This window comes from Sciurus carolinensis, chromosome 11 (assembly GCF_902686445.1).
Source record: "Sciurus carolinensis chromosome 11, mSciCar1.2, whole genome shotgun sequence".
Classification (NCBI taxonomy): Eukaryota; Metazoa; Chordata; class Mammalia; order Rodentia; family Sciuridae; genus Sciurus; species Sciurus carolinensis.
In genome coordinates, this window is record NC_062223.1 from 15204941 (window position 1) to 15223911 (window position 18971).

At 40.2% G+C, this 18971-nt stretch overlaps 1 protein-coding gene across 1 annotated transcript; it reads left to right on the top strand.

The window, feature by feature from the left end:
* The first annotated feature begins 2208 nt into the window (after positions 1–2208).
* LOC124958797 (olfactory receptor 10V1) lies at positions 2209–3138 on the top strand. Its single transcript, XM_047517271.1, has one exon. The coding sequence runs from the start codon at positions 2209–2211 to the stop codon at positions 3136–3138; it is 930 nt and encodes a 309-aa protein (XP_047373227.1).
* Positions 3139–18971: the final 15833 nt, after the last annotated feature.

The following is an 18971-nucleotide window of genomic DNA, read 5'->3' on the forward strand; positions in this document are numbered from 1 at the left end:
AATCACATTCTGAATCAGATAAACTGATCTCCGTATTAACCAGCTCTCAAATAGAGATGTGATTTCCAGGAGTCTTCAGCTTTTTAAAAAGTAACCATCATTTCAAATGTCAAATTGATAGGTATTGAAAATTTAAAAATATCTACTTCTTCTATAAAAGGAAGGTCCAGAAATTTCCTTCACCTGGAAAGCTTTATGCAGTAAAAAATAATCATAACGATATGCAATTTTCAAAAGGCATTATTGCAAAAAGGAGATATACCGGCGTTCTCCTAGCTCCTCTTGGTTTTGTGGCAGCCCTTAACTAAATTCAACTTTATTTATTACCGTATCTCTCATTCAAGTCTGAGCCTTCTGATTTTCCACATTTCTCCCTCTTTTCCCAGAAAGAAGAGCTGTGCCTTATATAAATTGGGACCTTAATAAGCTTTGTAAAAGGCATTTATTAAAATAAGTATTGTTGATGGAGTAGGTGGTGAGAGAGGAAGAAAAAGGAACAAAATGGAAAGATAGAGATTACAAACTGGGGTGACTTCATAATGATCCCAGGGTTATTGGTGACACACCACTTTGGGTCCATAGTATTGGTGACACACCACTTTGGGTCCATAAAGGACAACTAGAATTGAAGGCCTTTCTCTCCCTGGGACTTGCATCATTCAGACTTGCACATGGTACATTGCTCAGTGAGACAGTTTATTTTAGTGATAGAAAGACTTGATTAGAGAGAGAGAAAAAAAAAAAGAGAAGAAGAGGAAGGTGGATCTCATAACAACAGGAGGGAGACCAGTAGAGTAGAGGAAGGGAAAGGCAGGAGGGGAGGAGAAAGAGGGACCAAATTGTGCTGTGTGCACGTGTGGAGGCGTCACATTTAATCCCACTCTTACGTGTAACTATAATGTACTGATTTTAAAAATAATTTTATAAAAAGAAAAAACAGACTTGATTCCAGATGGACATAGGAATTAACAGGAGTTAATTCCTCTGTCATTAAATATTAAAACCTCAATTGCTTAATCTGAAAAAAATGTGAATAATGGAGGTACCTGTTTTGTAGGACTGAAGGGCCACTCTAAGTGAGATCGTGTCTATAAATGATGGGCCCATTGTACCAATCTTAGTAAGTGTGCAATAAAAATCACCATCATTGTTGCTGTAGGAGTGTGGTAACTTGTTACTGAATGTCTGAATGTTTCACATGATACATTCAGTTCACTCTGAATGTCTCATGTTGAACCATGTGAAATTCCCTGTGTGCTGCCACTGTTGTCCTTCAGGAAAAAACTCCCTATGATTTAGCATATTAGCAGTAAAGGGTTCCAGCTTTGGGTCTCCTTTTATCTAGATACCACTGCCAAAAAAATGTTCACAGGAGTTTCTTCCAAATAGTACCCAGGAGAGTCACTTTACGTGTGTATGAAAAGTTATTCAAGAATGCCTTGTAAGGAAAAATGGTTTTTGTCTGAATGTATCTGATATTGGAATGTGTTCTTTGAATAGGTATCAACAGATCCTCCCTGGTTCTGCTACAGCCATATGAACATCTCCAGAAATCACAGATACCTATGCTCCGGGCGGAGTTTCTGCCTGTGAATTACAATTATAACACTGATCTTCTTTCTCTGTTTATCCCACAATCAAAATCCTGAAATTAAGATTTTATTCTGCTCTTCAGGTGAGTCCAAATTTTATACCACATGGGTCAGTCAGGCTATGCAGATGCATCTAAAGTCAAGATGATTTTTATAAACCATCTTTTTTTATTTTTATTTTTATGTGGTGCTGAGGATCGAACCCAGTACCTCACACATGCAAGGCAAGCACTCTACCCCTGAGCTCCAACCCCAGCCCCTCTAAACTATCTTTTAATAATAATGACTAGCTTATAAATAGATGAAAGAGTGGTCACCTTTCACCCGACTTAGAAATTCTAGAGGATTTCTGAAGTATGAGGTAATGTAGAAAAATTTTGATAATGATAATGAAGGACTTTTCAATCTGTAGGACTTGGCAGGGAGTGCAGAGGAAAGATGAAGAGGTGGCAGATGCGCAGATCATCATGTTAAATGACCTTCTCTAACACGAAGGTTTGCGTGCCATCACCAAGCCACCCGAGTGCTGGGACACAGAGGAGCTGAGGAACCTACGTAATGAGGGACGCCTGGACACTCGGGCCATCTTTCCTTAGGTCGGCTCAGCACACCACCCATGGAAGGGATAAATCAAACTGCAGAGATAGGATTCTTCTTTCGCCCATTCTCACCTGACCCCAAGATCCAGAGGGTGATCTTCATGGCCTTCTTAGTGATGTACCTGACCAGCCTCGGTGGAAATGCCACAATTGCCGTCATTGTCCAGATCCACCGCTCCCTCCACACCCCCATGTACTTCTTCCTGGCTAACTTGGCCGTCCTGGAAATCCTCTACACATCTTCCATCGCCCCGCTGGCTTTGGCAAGCCTTCTTTCCATGGGCAAAACGCCCATTTCCATCACTGGTTGTGGCGCTCAGATGTTTTTCTTCGTCTTCTTGGGTGGAGCGGACTGTGTCCTACTTGCAGTCATGGCTTATGATCGGTTTATAGCGATCTGCCACCCCCTGAGGTACACCCTCATCATGAGCTGGCCCCTGTGTGTGGAGCTGCTGGCAGGGTCCCTGGTGCTGGGATTCCTGCTGTCTCTGCCACTGACCATTTTAATCTTCCGTCTCCCATTCTGCCACAACAGTGAGATCTACCACTTCTACTGCGACATGCCCGCAGTCATGCGCCTGGCTTGTGCCGACACCCGTGTTCACCAGACTGCCCTGTACGTCGTCAGCTTCATGGTCCTGAGCATCCCGCTCTCGCTGATCTCCACCTCCTACGTCCTCATCGTGGCAGCTATTTTACGGATCCAGTCCACGGAAGGGCGCCGCCGAGCCTTCTCCACCTGCTCCTCTCACATCCTGGTGGTCCTCCTGCAGTATGGCTGCACCAGCTTTATATATTTGTCCCCACATTCCAGTTACTCTCCTGAGATGGGCCGGGTGGTGTCTGTGGTCTACACTTTTATCACCCCTATTTTAAACCCATTGATCTATAGTATGAGGAACAAGGAACTGAAAGATGCCCTCAGGAAGACTCTGAGAAAGTTCTAGGCAGAACTTGCATTCTTAAGCAAACCCTATGATTTCCTTAAGCCCAGAGACTTTTGAGACTGAAATGGGATGCTCTCAATAATTATGCTGGGATGATGTGCATAAGCCAGCAATGTCCTCTGAAGACATATGACCTGTTATTCTGGGACTTTCAGAGAAAACTCATACTCCTGTCTTATGGAAAACAAAGCTATATCATGTAGGCCAACATGATGTCCCAGGCACGGACCAAGAGAGGAGAATCCACATTTATTTGACAGCTAGTGCATATTAGGCACTTCAAATAAACTAATCACAACCCAACTTAAGGTAAGTATTATGGTTTGGATATGAGATGTCCCCCCAGAGCTCCTGCTAATGTAAGGATTATTCAGAGGTGAAATGATTAGATTACAAGAGCTGGAACCTAATTGGCCCATCCTAGTTTGAAGTAGATGGGATGTGACTGGAGGAGATGCAGGGGGTGTAACCTAGAAGGGTGCATCTTCCTTGCATCCCCTTCCCCTCTTTCTCTGCTTCCTGGCTGACAGCAGTGAGCCCCTTTCCTCCCATGGCCATCGCCCCAAGAATTTTGCCTCACCCTGGGCCCAGAGGAATGGAGTTCACTGTCTGTGGACTGAGACCTCTGAAACCATGAGCCCCAAATAAACTTTCCCTCCTCTAAGTTGTTCTTGTCAGTTATTTTGGTCACAGAGATGCAAAGCTGACTAAAACAATAAGCCTCATCATCGTTTTTGAGAAAAGAGAACTAAAAGTGACTAACAGAGCTATATCCAGGGTACAAACCAAGCAGTTAGCAATCTCAAGGCTGAACTTTCCCCACGACTCGCCATTCTCCTTGTTCTGGCTTGTCTGCCTGCGGGGGTGCATGGACCCTCGGGCAAGTCTCTCTATTGCTCTGGGCTGTAGCTCCCTTATATCTGAAGGCTGAGCTAGAAGATTCGAAGGGTTCCTTCCAAGATCATAAGTGGCAAAGAAGAGTTTTTAGCCCATTTTAAAATTAGGTTGTTTGATTTGTGTGTGGTGTGTGTGTGTTCATCTTTTTGAGTTCCTTATATATTCTGGACGTCAAACCATTGTCAGAAGTACCAATTGCAGACCTTACCTGCGCCCTTCCAGAGCCATCCTATCTCCATGCATCTAGCATCCAGCACACAGTCCAACCAGCGCACCGTCAGAGCGGACATGGGCAGAGCAATGGTGGCCAGGCTGGGGCTGGGGCTGGGGCTGCTGCTTCTGGCACTGCTCCTACCCACACAGATTTATTCAAACCAAACAGCTGCGACACTTTCAAGTAACTCCTCACAGAGCACCTCTGCTGCCCCCAGTTCAACTCATGCCACACCCAAGGCAGGTGGCAGCGCCCAGCAAACAACAGCCAGTCTCCTTGTAGTCTCAGTGTCTCTTCTACATTTCTACTGTTAGAGACTCAGGCCAAGAAACGTCTCTACATCCCCATCTTCTAAACCCAATCCAAATGGCTACTGGAAGTCCAATGTGTCAAGAAAGAAGCAGGTCTCCATCAAATCTACCCATGGCACAGAAAACATTGAGAATTCCTAATTGATTGGTTTGAGGGAGATGGAAGGGTTTCATAGGTTTCATAGGTGATGAATGCCAATATTAAATCTGCTGTATAAGATAAAAAGAGATAACCTCCAAAATTGAGACATGATTTCCTTGGATGAGACATAATAAATATGGACACTTAAAAACTCTACCTTGAAAACAAGAAGAGACTTTATCTAGAGATAAAAAAACATGGAATGTGGAATGGAGATTTCAGTTTTCATTTGGTTCATGAAATCTATAAGGCCATAAAACAGGTAATATAAAAAGCTTCCATGATTCTATTTATATGTACATTAGAAGGAACTTCTAGATGTTACTATAAATCATCAATGTATTGTTTCAGCAGTACTAATTTAATGCTGATATATTCTAGATAAAGTTTCACATTGTTAAGCTATTTCTGTTCCCTTGGGAACTGAACTGTTTCCCCTGTGGTTTTTGGATTTGACATTATGTTTAAACTTTTATGTGCGAATTGACATGTGCTAGGGCAATGAATGGAATCCACCCCAAATCTGGGCATCTTAAGTAAACCTTGCTTATCCTCCCAAAGTCAAATGGGAGGCATCTCCCATCTCCTGTTTTCATTCAATAAGAATGCCAGATTCCTTTAGCTAAACTGATTCCAAAGAATAAAACTGCATTGACCTCAACAATTTCAAAATGCTGCTTTTTATTTCTGCATTTGTTTTTGTTGTTATTTTTTTTGTTGTTTTTTTTGGGGTGCTGGGGATCGAACCCAGGGCCTTGTGCTTGCAAGGCAAGCACTCTACCGACTGAGCTATCTTCCCAGCCCCTATTTCTGCATTTGTTGAATACTTTTCACAATTTAAAATTGGTCAGGTAAAATGGTAAATCTTGAAATTAGAAAGGTAACTATGTGAAGAAGCCAAAACTATAAATCAAGCATTTGGAAGTGAAGACTGGAAGCTAGTTTGCATATTAAATTCATGAAAACTTTTTTATACTTTTTCCATAAATACTTTTTTTTAAAACAATGGATCAGAATGGCCACATTTTGAACACTTTCTGTGATCAGTCAATATTTTCAGGTAGCTAGACCCTGATCCTAAGCCTAAAAGCCATTTTGATCCTCTAAATCTTTTACAACTGCCTTGATACACAGAAACCTTTTAAAAAATAGACACTCCCTGAAATCTCTTGTTCGCACGATCACACACTGATGCTTACATGTTCCAGTATCTAATACAGCCATGGTAGTCTTGATAGTCAGTCCAAATCAATTTTTTCTCATCTTTAGAAACCTACACGGGAACAGCCAGATCAAACAGATCTAAAGCTACTGCGTACGTGAATGAACACACCCCTTTGCATCATACCTGAATGATGTACATCAATTTGAATTGTGTACTGCGTTTGTGTATTTATGCTTTGATTCACAGTAACTTCTCATGTTATGGAATTGATTTGCATTGAACACAAACTGAAATAAAAATAAATGGCTGAAAGAAAAAAAATAAGTACCATTTACAAATATTTTCTCCCATTCTGAAGGTGGTCTGAGTCCAGTTGATTGTTTCTGTGCAAAAAGCTTCTTTGTGCAAAAGCTTCTTGGTGTCATGTAACCCCATTTGTCTGTTTTTGCTTTTGTCACCTGTACCTTTGGAGTCCTGTCTAAAAAACCATTTCCAACATCAGTGTCTTGAAGTGTTCCACCTGTTTTCTCGTAGTAATCTCATAGTTTCTGGTTTAAGGTTCAGGTCTTTGATCCATTCTGAGTTGATCTTTGTGTATGGTGAGAGAAAGGGGGTCTAGTTTCATTTCTCTGCATATGCCTATCCAACATTACCAGCACCATTTATTGAAGAGATTGTCGCTAAACAGACACCTCTGATAAGAAGACCTAAACATGGCCAACAACCACATGAAAAAATATTCCATTGGACTAATCATCAGAGAAATTCAAGTAGAAACTACAATGAGATATCATCTCATTCCAGAGGATCACAAGTTCAAGGTCAGCCCCGGGTTAGCAAGACCCTATCTCAAAACAAAAAAATCACAAGTCTGGAGATGTAGCCCAGTGTAACCTGGGTTTATTCCCTGGTATGAAAGGGGTGGGGGAGGGAGAAGGTGAGAGAGAAAGAAGAAATAAATGCTGGCAAGTATGCAAAGAAAAGTGAACTCTTACACACCACTAGTAGGAAAGTAAACTAGTACAGCATTCTAGAAAAGTACGGAGATTTCTCAACACAATGAAAATAGAACAATCATATGACGGAAATTTCACTACTGGATATATACCCAAAGGAAGTGAAATCTTGCACCTCTATCTTTATTGCAGCACTATTCACAATAATTGAAATATGGAATTGACCCAGACGCCCTTCAGCAGATGAAAGGAATAATTTATGCAATGGAATACTACTCAGTCATAAAAGCGAAAGAAATCCTGTCATCTACAGTAATGTGCATGCAACTGGAAAACATTATGTTCAGTGAAACAAGCCAGATGCTGAAAGAGAAATGCCACATACCATCACTCATTGAAGGAAACCAATAAATCAACCTGGTGGAAGTGTGGAATGGAATAGTGGACACTAGAGATGTGGAAGGGTGAGGGGAGACAGAAGGAAATTAATAAGAGGGACTCAAGCACTGGAAAGTCTGCTGGGGGAGAGGGATAGGGGTTTGACAGTAGAAGAGTCCTGTAATTGGACACGATTAATACTCAATGTACACACATATAGAAACATCACAGTGAATCCCACTCATCTGTACAAATAATATGTGATAATTATTGTCATTTCAGCAGAGGACTTATAGTTAGCAACAGGAAGGGGAATTTTCTTTTGCACATTTTGTTTCATTAACCAAAATTAAAAGTCATGACCATATTCATAACGTTTAAAGAATGCTGCAGTAATAAAGATGGTAATAAAGGAAAATGTCACTTAAGAAGTGAAGATATAGTTGGCATCATTGAATCTCATATTTGTCAAGAATCTCTCCACTGCCTCTTGGATGGTCACCCAGAATCCTCTTGGACTTGAAAGGAGAGATTATTAACTCATAAGGTGTCCATTCCTTGCTGGACAACACGAGTTGTTAAAAGCTAAAACCTATCTACAGATGACTTTTTTCCACTGTCCTATTTACTCTCTGGAGTTCTCTACACAAAATCTCTTCAAATTAATGCTGACAGACCAAGTCTCCTCCTCTTTTCTCAAGAGCAAGTATTCCAACTCTTCTATTTGAGCTCTCTTACTATTCTAATCACCTTCGAGATTCTCTAGTTTCATATCCTTTTACAAGTTTTCACCTGAAAATAGCCACAACACACTGAGAATATTTTGTTCTGGGCAACCAGAACTTGTTACTGTTCATGACCTTAAACTTAATTTTTGTTAATTCATTTTGATCACTTCAGACTCATAAATTTGGTCTCGATGGAAATTCCACTTAGTGTTTTTAATAACTTTCAGTTCTGTCTTACCATAATTTGTTTTCTAGTAGCATAAATTTAGGACTTGCTATTTAACACTGATAAATTAGACCTTATGGGTTTGGGTGAAGTCATGCAAATTGCCAAAGTCATCTGTATGATCGATTTTATTCATCCTAGTTCTATCAACATAGCAATGGTGTTTTATTTCCTTGGTCCAAATCATGGAGAAAAACAATGTAGAGTGGGACAGGATGAAGGTAGAGTATCTGGTTGCCCTCCTCTTTGGGAATCGTTCAGTTAGGTAGACATCCACTCAATACCACCTATGGTAAATTGTTATAACTAAGGCCCCCATTGAATCCTACCTCCCTGCTTCAATATCTGCAGGTAGTCTCCTCTTCCATGACTCTAGGCATGACTATGTGACTTTCCTTGGCCATCAGAACATTGGCCACATCATAGACATATCACAAGCATAGACTTTTACATATACATAATACTTCTGGGCTGTCTTGCTCTTCTGAGACTCCCACAGCTTGAGCTAGGATGACCTTCCGTAGAGCAAAGATATGCAGTCCAAGCTGACACTCCCCAGACCAACAGCCCTAATCTGCCAACTAATATTAGCCACACTAGTAACTCCAGTAAGCCCAGCATTGCACAGCCCAAATCACTGATCCATAGAATCAGGGCCAAATAAATGACTGATAGTTTAAGCCATTAATTTTGGAATGGTTTACTTTGCAGAAAAAGAAAAAACCTCATTCACCATCTAATTTATATTTAGCCATCTTTCCCAAAAGGGTATCATGGGAAACAAATAAAATTTTTCATACAAAGTCGACTCTAGCACATGTACAAATCTAACTATTTAGAGTCTTATTTTTAAAATGAGGTGCATTTGATGTGATTTGTCTTGGGTTCTTCCATATGGCCTCTTGGTGATCACCGATCTTTTCAAAGTGCTTACAAATTATCTGTGGTCAGTCAGTTACCTGTTCAAATCATCCAGCATTTTACTGGGGATTGGAATGGAGATGGACGTCTTTTTGCATTGAGATCCACTAGAAATTATATGTGTATTTTATCTATAGCTTCATCTTAATGTGAAAAGAAGCATTTCATTAGCTGGGAATGCCCTGGTTGAATGGGTATCATTTATTGGACTCCTCTGATTCACTATTAAGAGGTAAATTGCATCTTAGGGTGTGAGTCTAGTCTCTCATAAAAATTACATGCTCCTTATATAAAGGGATTATATTTTACATGTTCTCTATTGCTCCTTTCACAGTGACAGTACTCCACAAAAATATTTGTGGAATTGAATGAAATTTTATTTGGAGGTGATTTTTTTCTGACTTTTGATATGTTACTGATCAAGATATATTTTCATTAAAAATGTTTTTGAAAATTTGTTAGTACTGATTTTTAATGTTTTGAGTCTAGAATCTATAAATTCTATATTCCTTATGAATTACAGATAATGAAGAACACAAATAGGAACAATAAGCTATTTGAGAGGATTGGGTATTATATACCATATAGCATATTAATATCATTATCATATATTAAAGGAAGGTCACATAGGCTGCTACCTTTAAGCCAAATTTAGCAGGATTTTTAAAACTTCAGTAACTCATAGAAACTTTTGAGAATTTGTAATTTATGCTTGCTTTGGAGCTATTGTTATATATAAATATATATGATCCACTCTATTCCACTGATTATAGAAAACTAAGTCGACAGGCACACTCTGCTGTCACCACCAGGAAAAACGTCCCAAACAGACACCCTCTCTTTCCTGGTACTGCAATATTCAGAGGGAGAAGGGAGGAAACTGAAATTCTACTCACCAGGTTGGGGAAGGAATAATGGTAAGAAGATGAGTCAAAAGATACTAAAGAGAATAAATTTGGTGAAGAGAAGGCTCTAGGGCGACAGAGGAAAGCAGATACTTGCTGAATCTCTGAGATGCGACTGCTATGGTTTGAATGTGCGTCCCCACAACACACACCAAGATCCATGTTGAAACTTAATTCCTATTGTGGTGGTATGAAGAGTAAGGATTCTTTGGGGAAATGATTAAGTCATGAGGATTCTCAGGAATGAATTAGTGCCACAGAAAAAGACTGGAGGGAACTACCCTAAATCCTTGCCTTCCCATCCCTTCTACCATGTGAGATATTGTCTTGGAAATGAAGATCAGGCTCTCACCAGACACCAAACCTGCTGGTGTCTTGATCATGGACTTCCCAGCCTCCAGTACTATAAGAAAATAAATTTCTGTTTTTATAAATTACCCAGTCTCAGGTATTTTGTTATAGCAGCACAAATGGATAAGACATGACAAAAGGAAAGGAGTTATCGGTTATTGCAAGAGTCGCCTAGGAGTTTCTTGGCATTACAGCACCTAATTCATCTACCATTACTTCTCTAGATGAGACAACACAGGACTGAGATCCAGGAGAAATGGTTTCTAGGAACTGTAATACTGGGAAAGTCACTTTTATTCTTTAAGTCTGTATATTCTTAAGTCTGTATATTAGTCTGTTTTCTTTTGCTATAAAGAATGCCCCAGCCTAGGTACTTTATAAAGAAAAGAAGTTCGTTTAACTCACAGTTTTGGAGGCTAAAAGTCAAGATAAGGTAACCCCATCCATCTGGCTTCCTATGAGGTCCCTCCTAGCTACATGACAACATGGCAGGTGGTATCACTGAGGGGGTGTATGGAAGAGGGGGAGATTACATGGGAAGGAAAGAAGCCAGAGACCAAGAAGGGACCAGTCTTACTGTTTTTTGTTTTTTTTTCCCCTGTGCTGGGGATCAAACCCAGGGCCTTGTGCTTACAAGGCAAGCACTCTACCAACTGAGCTATCTCCCCAGCCCAGTCTTGCTGTTTTATAACAGCCCAGTCTTGGTGATCCCACAGGAAGTACACTAACCTCTTCCAAAGGTGATGCCCGCATGACCTAATTACTCTGAGCTAGGGTCCGTGCCACACAGGGTTATTCCACATGAACACCCTGGGGACCAGCCTTCCAACACATGAACCTCTGGGAACACACTCAAACCACATCCAAATCATAGCAGTCTGTCACAACAGGGTACCCCAGACTAAAGACTTAAACAAACAAACAAAAAAATGTATTTTCCACAGTCCTGGAGGCTAGAAGTCCAAGATCAGGGTGCCAGCAGGTGGGTTTCTCCTGATGTCTCTGTCCTTCACTTGTCTATAGCTGTGCTCTCCTCTGTCCTCACACAGCCTTTCTGCTGTACGTTCGTGCCCTACTCTCCTCTTTTTATAAGATCTGTCAGGTTGGAGGAGGGCTCACCCTAATGATCTCACTTAATCTTTATTCCCAATTTAAAGGCCCTATCTCAAAACATTCTGAGATAGTGAGGGTTAGGACCTCAGCATATGTGCCGAGGGACGTAATTCAGCCTATAACAAAGCCACAGTCTCAGTAACCAGGAAATGAGAGGATTGTGCTTGCTAATACTTAAGATATCTCCCGGTGTTGACACTGATTTACTAACTTAACTTCCACTTTTTATTTACTTTTGTCAAGGTGCTGCTGGCCAGATCTCCTCACGCTAGAGAGGCTTCTGTGGTGTCACTAACACTTATGGCTTCTTAGCCGCTTCTTAATCAACATGCAAAACAGAACAACTTGGGTTTAAACAAAAGGGGCATCAGTTACCCTTTCCCTCTCATAAGTAGTAGAGAAAAACCCAACCAGCTTAGGTATCTGACGTGGGAAGACACTCCCTCCCAAAGTGGGTTCATTCTGAGGCCATTTGGAAGTCACCTATTGCCATAGGATTGTCTCATTATTTAAAAGAAGTGATTGTAATGGTGTGAATCTATATTGTGCACAACCATAGAAATGGTACCCCATTTGTGTACAATGAATCAAAATGCAGAATGTAAAAATAAAAATGATTTTTAAAAAAAATTAAATAAAAAAAAGGAAGTGATCGTGATAGCAGTGGAGACAACAGTAAGGTGGCCAGGGTGACCTGTGTCAAAATAAAATACAAAAAGTGCTGGGGATGTGGCTCAGTCCTTAATGCCCCTCCCTCCGCCCCCGTTAGGGCTCAATCCCTGGTACCAAAATTTTTAAAAAAGAGAGAAGGAACTACAGGCAATATATGTCATTCATATTTCATAAGAAGCTCAGAAATTCCTTTTTCTTAAAAAGAAAGAGAAGGATGGACCATGATGGGTCACACCTGTAATCCCAGCAACTCAAGAGGCTGAGGCAAGTTCAAAGCCAGTCTTAGCAACTTAGCAGACCCTAAGCAATTTAGTGAGGCCCTGTCTCAAAAATAAATAAATAAATAAAGAGGGCTGGGGATGTAGTTCAGTGATAAAGCACCCCTGGATTCAATCAATCACAGTGAAGGGGGGCGGGGAGAGAGACAGAGAGAGAGAGAGAGAGAGAGAGAGAGAGAGAGAGAGAGAGAGAGAGAGAGGAAAGAAATAGAAATAAATGTAGCCTAGAAGGAGATCCAAGATGGCGGACTAGAGGGAGGCTTCCTTCCCTGTTGCTCTGTAACTCGGGTCTCAAGCAAAGGATATCTGTTTCTTGGTGAGGCAGTTTTTGCTGCTTATTGATCCCCTGCTGATTACCCCATTTGTCTACTGGGATCTCCTGAAGTCTGCCAGCATATCGACACCTTTTTTGTGTGTGTGTGTGTGGTGCTGGGGATCGAACCCAGGGCTTTGTGCTTGCAAGGCAAGCACTCTATACCAACTGAGTTATCTCCCCAGTTCGACACATTTTTGAGTGCAGATTGCTCACTGTCAGGCACCTATCATCCGCCATTTGCCTGCCTCTTGCCTGTCCATCACCTGCCTCACCTATCCTTCACCCACCACCCAACATTCACCTCTGATCATCCGACAGTGGTCAGCAAACTGACCACAGGCTGCCAGTGGAGTGCCAGATGCCTGCTGTTGCCTGGAAGCTCACAGTCACAGTACCTGGTTACATGTGTTGGTTACACATGGCTGCCGCCATTTAGAGACAACAACCAGGCCCTGTAGGACCCCTGGCTGGACTGACTGAGCCCTGTCTCCAGGATCCCTCAGCCTGACCCATCACTCCCTGCCTCTGGGGCCCTCACATCAACTGACTGCTCCCCGCCCCCAGGATCCTGCAACCAGACCAACCACATCCCACCTCCAGGACCCCTGCCTGACCAAGCGCACCCCACCTCCAGGACCTCCAGTCAACCATGCCCACACCCTGAGCTGCAGTTCCCCATTTGCCAACCCATTTGGAAACCAGAACTGCCATCTTGGATAATCCTGAAGGCTGTATTTCCCATCTTTAGGTGGGGCAAGTCCCATCCTGAGATGCCTGCTGGAGATTTGAAACTCATTGTCAGGTACCTCTCATGCATCAGGCTACTGAAGACTGGGAGTTTTGAATACTATGTGACTGTTATAGTGTAGATTTTCTTTTATCCTTATTGAAAAATTTTAAGTTTTTATTTCTTTACTTTTCTTGCTCTCTTTACCTTTTGTTTACCTGTTCCCTCAGAGTCTCTTTCTCCCTTTTTGCATGCTAACAACCAACTTCTTTTGATTACACTCTCACTCTTTCTATTATCTAGAACTTCTATATATTCTTTTCTTATCCCATTAACAGCTACATCCTACATCCCTCCGCATCCTCTTTGTCCTCCATTAGAAACTGCAGACCTTATTGCAAATCTATTTGTTATACTGAAGATAATAATTGAACTCATTCTGTTTATTATGACAATATTGTTAATGTCCTCATAGGGGCTATTTGGTCTAGGGTGGCATTCTGTCTGAAATGGGCACTGCTAATATTGATCTCTTCCTTAAAGAAAAGGTTTTGGAAACCGATAGGGTCACTATAAGCCTATAGGGGGGCAACTGCAATACCCCAGATCTGCACTGCTAGAGGGGAAGATACATGAACAACATGAAAAAACAAAGGAAGAAAATGATCCAAACAAATCTAGACTCTATATTAATAGAATCCAGTAACATGGTGGTAGAAGAAATGTCAGAAAAGGACTTCAGGAGGAAGGAGGGACTGTATAGAGGGAAAAGAGAGGTGGGAGGAGTGGGGGGGAGGGGGAAAAAATAACAGAATGAGTCAAAAACTATTACCCTAGGTAAATGTATGATTACACAAATGGTATGCCTCTACTCCATATACAAGATATATCCCATTTGTTTACAATAAAAATAAATTTTAAAAAAAGGACTTCAGATTATACATGAGTAAGATGATTCATGAAGCAAAGGATGAGATAAGAGAGCAAATGCAGGCAATGAATGATCATACCAATAAGTAGTTGAAAGAGCAACTGCAGGAAGCAAAAGATCATTTCAACAAGAGATAGAGATTCTAAAAAAAAAAACAGAAATCCTTGAAATGAAGGAAACATAAACCAAATTAAAAACTCAATGAAAAGTATCACCAACAGATTAGACCACTTGGAAGACAGAAACTCAGACAATGAAGACAAAATATTTAATCTTGAAAATGAAGTTGCCCAAACAGAGAAGATGGTAAGAAATCAGGAACAGAATCTCCAAGAACTATGGGACATCATGAAAAGACCAAATTTCAGGATTATTGGGATTGAGGAAGGCACAGAGATACAAACCAAAGGAATGAGCAAACTATTCAATGAAATAATATCAGAAAATTTTCCAAGCCTGAAGAATGAAATGAAAAATCAAATATAAGAGACTTACAGAACACCAAATGCACAAAATCACAACAGATCCACACCAAGGCACATTATAATGAAAATGCCTAACATACAAAATATTTTGAAGACCATGAGAGAAAAGCATCAGATTACATATGGGGGAAATCAATACGGATACCAGCAGATTACTCAACCCAGACTCTAAAAGTTAGAAGGGCCTAGAATAACACATTTCAAGCTCTGAAAGAACATGGTTGCCAACCAAGAATCCTATACCCAGCAAAACTAACCTTCAGATTTGAAGATGAAATAAAATCCTTCTATGATAAACAAAAGCTAAAAGAATTTACAAATAGAAAGCCTGCGCTACAGAATGTTCTCAACAAAAATATTCCATGAGGAGGAAATGAAAAACAACAATGTAGGTCAGCAAAGGGAGGAACTACCTTAAAGAAAAATCCAAGGAGATTTCTCCAAAGGAGAAACCAAGCCAAGTTGAAAACCAAAAATAAGCCCAAATGTCTGGGAATACAAATCATATCTCAATAATAACCCTGAATGTTAATGGCTTAAACTCATCAATCAAAAGACATAGACTGGCAGAATGGATTAAAAAGAAAGACCCAACAATATGCTGCCTGCAAGAGACTCATCTCATAGAAAAAGACATCCACAGACTAAAGGTGAAAGGATGGGAAAAAAACTACCACGCACATGGACTCAGTAAAAGAACGGGAGTTTCCATCCTTATTTCAGATAAAGTGGACTTCAAGCCAAACTTAGTCAAAAGGGATAAAGAAGGACATTTCATACTGCTTAAAAAAAACATAAACCAGGAAGACATAACAATCATAAATATTTGTGCCCCAAACAACAGTGCATCCATGTACATCAAACAAATCCTTCTCAAATCCAGGAATGAAATAGACCACAACACAATAATTCTGGGTGACCTTAACACACTGCTGTCACCACTGGATAGATCTTCCAAACAAAAACTAAGCAAAGAAACCATAGAACTCAATAACACAATCAATAACCTAGACTTAACAGACATATATAAAACATTCCATCCATCAACAAGCGAATGCAGGAGGTATCACTATACCAGACCTTAAATTCTACTACAGGGCAATAGTAACAAAAACGGCATGGTACTGGCACCAAAACAGACAGGTAGATCAATGGTACAGGATAGAAGACACGGAGACATACCCACATAACAGTAACCTCATACTAGACAAGGGTACCAAAAGCCTACAATGGAGAAAAGATAGCCTCTTCAACAAATGGTGCCGGGAAAACTGGAAATCCATATGCGGTAAAATGAAAATAAACCCCTATCTCTCACCCTGCATAAAACTCAACTCAAAATGGATCAAGGATCTGGGAATTAGACCTGAGACCCTTCACCAAATAGAAAAAAAAGTAGGCCTGAATCTCCATCACTTTGGCTTAGGACCAGACTTCCCTAACAAGACCCCCTATAGTACAAGAAATAAAAGCAAGAATCAATAAATGGGACAGATTCAAACTAAAAAGTTTTTTCTCAGCACAGGAAACAATCAACAAAGTGAAAGGAAAGCCTACAGAGTGGGAGAAAATCTTTTCCACACACACTTCAGACAGAGCACTCATCCCCAAAGTTTATAAAGAACTTAAAAAACTTTACACCCAAAAAACAAAGAACCCAATCAATAAATGGGCTAAGGAAATGGGCAGACACTTCACAGAAGAAGATATACAGGTGATCAACAAATTTATGAAAAAGTGCTCATCATCCCTAGTAATTAGAGAAATGCAAATTAAAACCACCCTAAGATTTAATCTAACTCCAATTAGAATGGCTAGTATCAAGAACACAAGCAATAATAAGTGTTGGCATGGATGTGGAGGAAAAAGCACACTTGTACATTGCTGGTGGAGTTGCAAATTGGTGCAGCCACTCTGGAAAGCAGTATGGAGATTCCTCAGAAAGCTTGAAATGGACCCACCATTTGACCCAGTTATCCCACTCCTCCGTTTATACCCAAAGGACTTCAAATCAGCATACTACAATGATGCAACCACATTAATGTTCATAGCTGCTCAATTCACAATAGCCAGATTGTGGAACCAACCTAGATGCCCCTCAATTGATGAATGGATAAAGAAACTGTGGTATATATATACACAATGGAAGAATACTTATCCATCAAGAATAATAACATTATGGCATTTGCAGGCAAATGGATGAAATTGGAGAATATCATGCTCAGTGAGATAAGCCAATCTCCAAAAACCAAAGGACGAATGATCTCACTGAGAAGCGAATGATGACACATAATGGGGGGTGGGAGGGGGGCAAGAATGGAAGAAGGAGGGACTGTATAGAGGGAAAAGAGGGGTGGGAGGGGTGGGGGGGGTGGAAAATAACAGAATGAATCAAACGCCATTACCCTATGTAAATGTATGATTACACAAATGGTATGCCTCTACTTCATGTACAAACAGAGAAACATGTATCCGATTTGTTTACAATAAAAATAAATTAAAAAAAAAAACTAGTGAACTGAATTAACAGGATATGACAAGCATCATACTTCATGACCAAGTGGGATTCATCTCTGGGCTGCTAAGATGGCTAAATATACAGAAATGAATTACTATGATATACCACATCTTGTGAATTAATATAATATACCATTTGGTTTTTTTTTGAAAAATTTTTTTCTTTTATTTGTTCCTTTTAGACATCTGTGACAGTAGTGTGTATTTTGGTATATTATACTTATATGGAGTATAACTTCTCATTCTTGTGGTTGTCCATGATGTTGAGTTATACTGGTCATGTACTCAAACATGAACATAGGAAAGTTATGTCCAGTTATTCTGTTGTCTTTCCTATTCTCATTCCTGCTTCCTTCCCTTCATTCCCCTTTGTCTAATCCAATTAATTTCTATTCCCATGCCCCCACTTATTGTGTGTTAGCATCCACCCATCAGAGAGAACATTCAGACTTTGGTGTTTGGGGATTGGCTTATTTCACTTAGCATGATAGTCTCCAGTTCCATCCATTTACCAGCAATTACCATAATTTCACTCTTCTTTAAGACTGAGTAGTATTCTATTGTGTATATATGCCACATTTTCTTTATCTGTTCATCTGTTGAAGGGCACCTAGGTTGGTTCCATACCTTAGCTATTGTGCATTGAGTTGCTATAAACACTGATGTGGCTACATCACTGTAGTATGCTGATTTTAAGCCCTTTGGATATATATCAAGGAGTGGGATAGCTGGGTAGAATGGTAGTTCTGTTCCAAGTTTTCTGAGCAATCTCCATACTGCTTTCCAGAGTGGTCATTTTCATAATTAAAAAAAAAAACTCTCAACAAACTAAAAAGGAGAGGTGGGAATTATGTCAATTAATAAAGTCCAATGTATCAGAACAGAGAACCCAGAAAGAAACCAAAACATATCCAATCAACTAATTTGTGAAAATAACACCAAGAAAACACAAAAGGGGAAGATTGTCTCTTCAACAAATAGTGCTGGGAAAAGTGGTGTCCACATGCAAAAATATGAAATCGGGCCTTTATCTTATAACACATACAAAAATCAACTCAAAAATTGTTTAAAGACTTAAACATAAGCCCCCAAACTATTAGATGCCTAGAAGAAAACATAAGAGAAAATATTGGCCAGGACAATGATTTCAAGGACATAATACCAAAATCATGGGCGACAAAACAAAAATAGGTAAGTGGGACCACATCAATCTAAAAAGCTTCTTCACAGAAAAGCAAATGGTTAGCAGAGTGAAAACTCAAAAGGACAATTTAAAAAGGAACGAAGAACCTGATTAGGCATTTCTTCATAGAAGACATACAAACAGCCAATAGATAAATGAAAAGATGCTCAATGCCACTAACCATCAGGGAAACGCAGATCAAAAGCACAATGAGGCATCACCTTGTGCATGTTCGGATGGTTTTTATGAAAAACCAAAGACAACAGATTTGGAGACAGGGACAGCCTTGTATATTGCTGATGGGAACACACAGCAGCATAGCCACTGTTGAAAACAGTAAGATTTCTCCTCCTGAAATTAAACAGTAAAGCTCCCATATGACCTAGCGATTCTATTTCTTGGTGTTTTTTCCAAAGA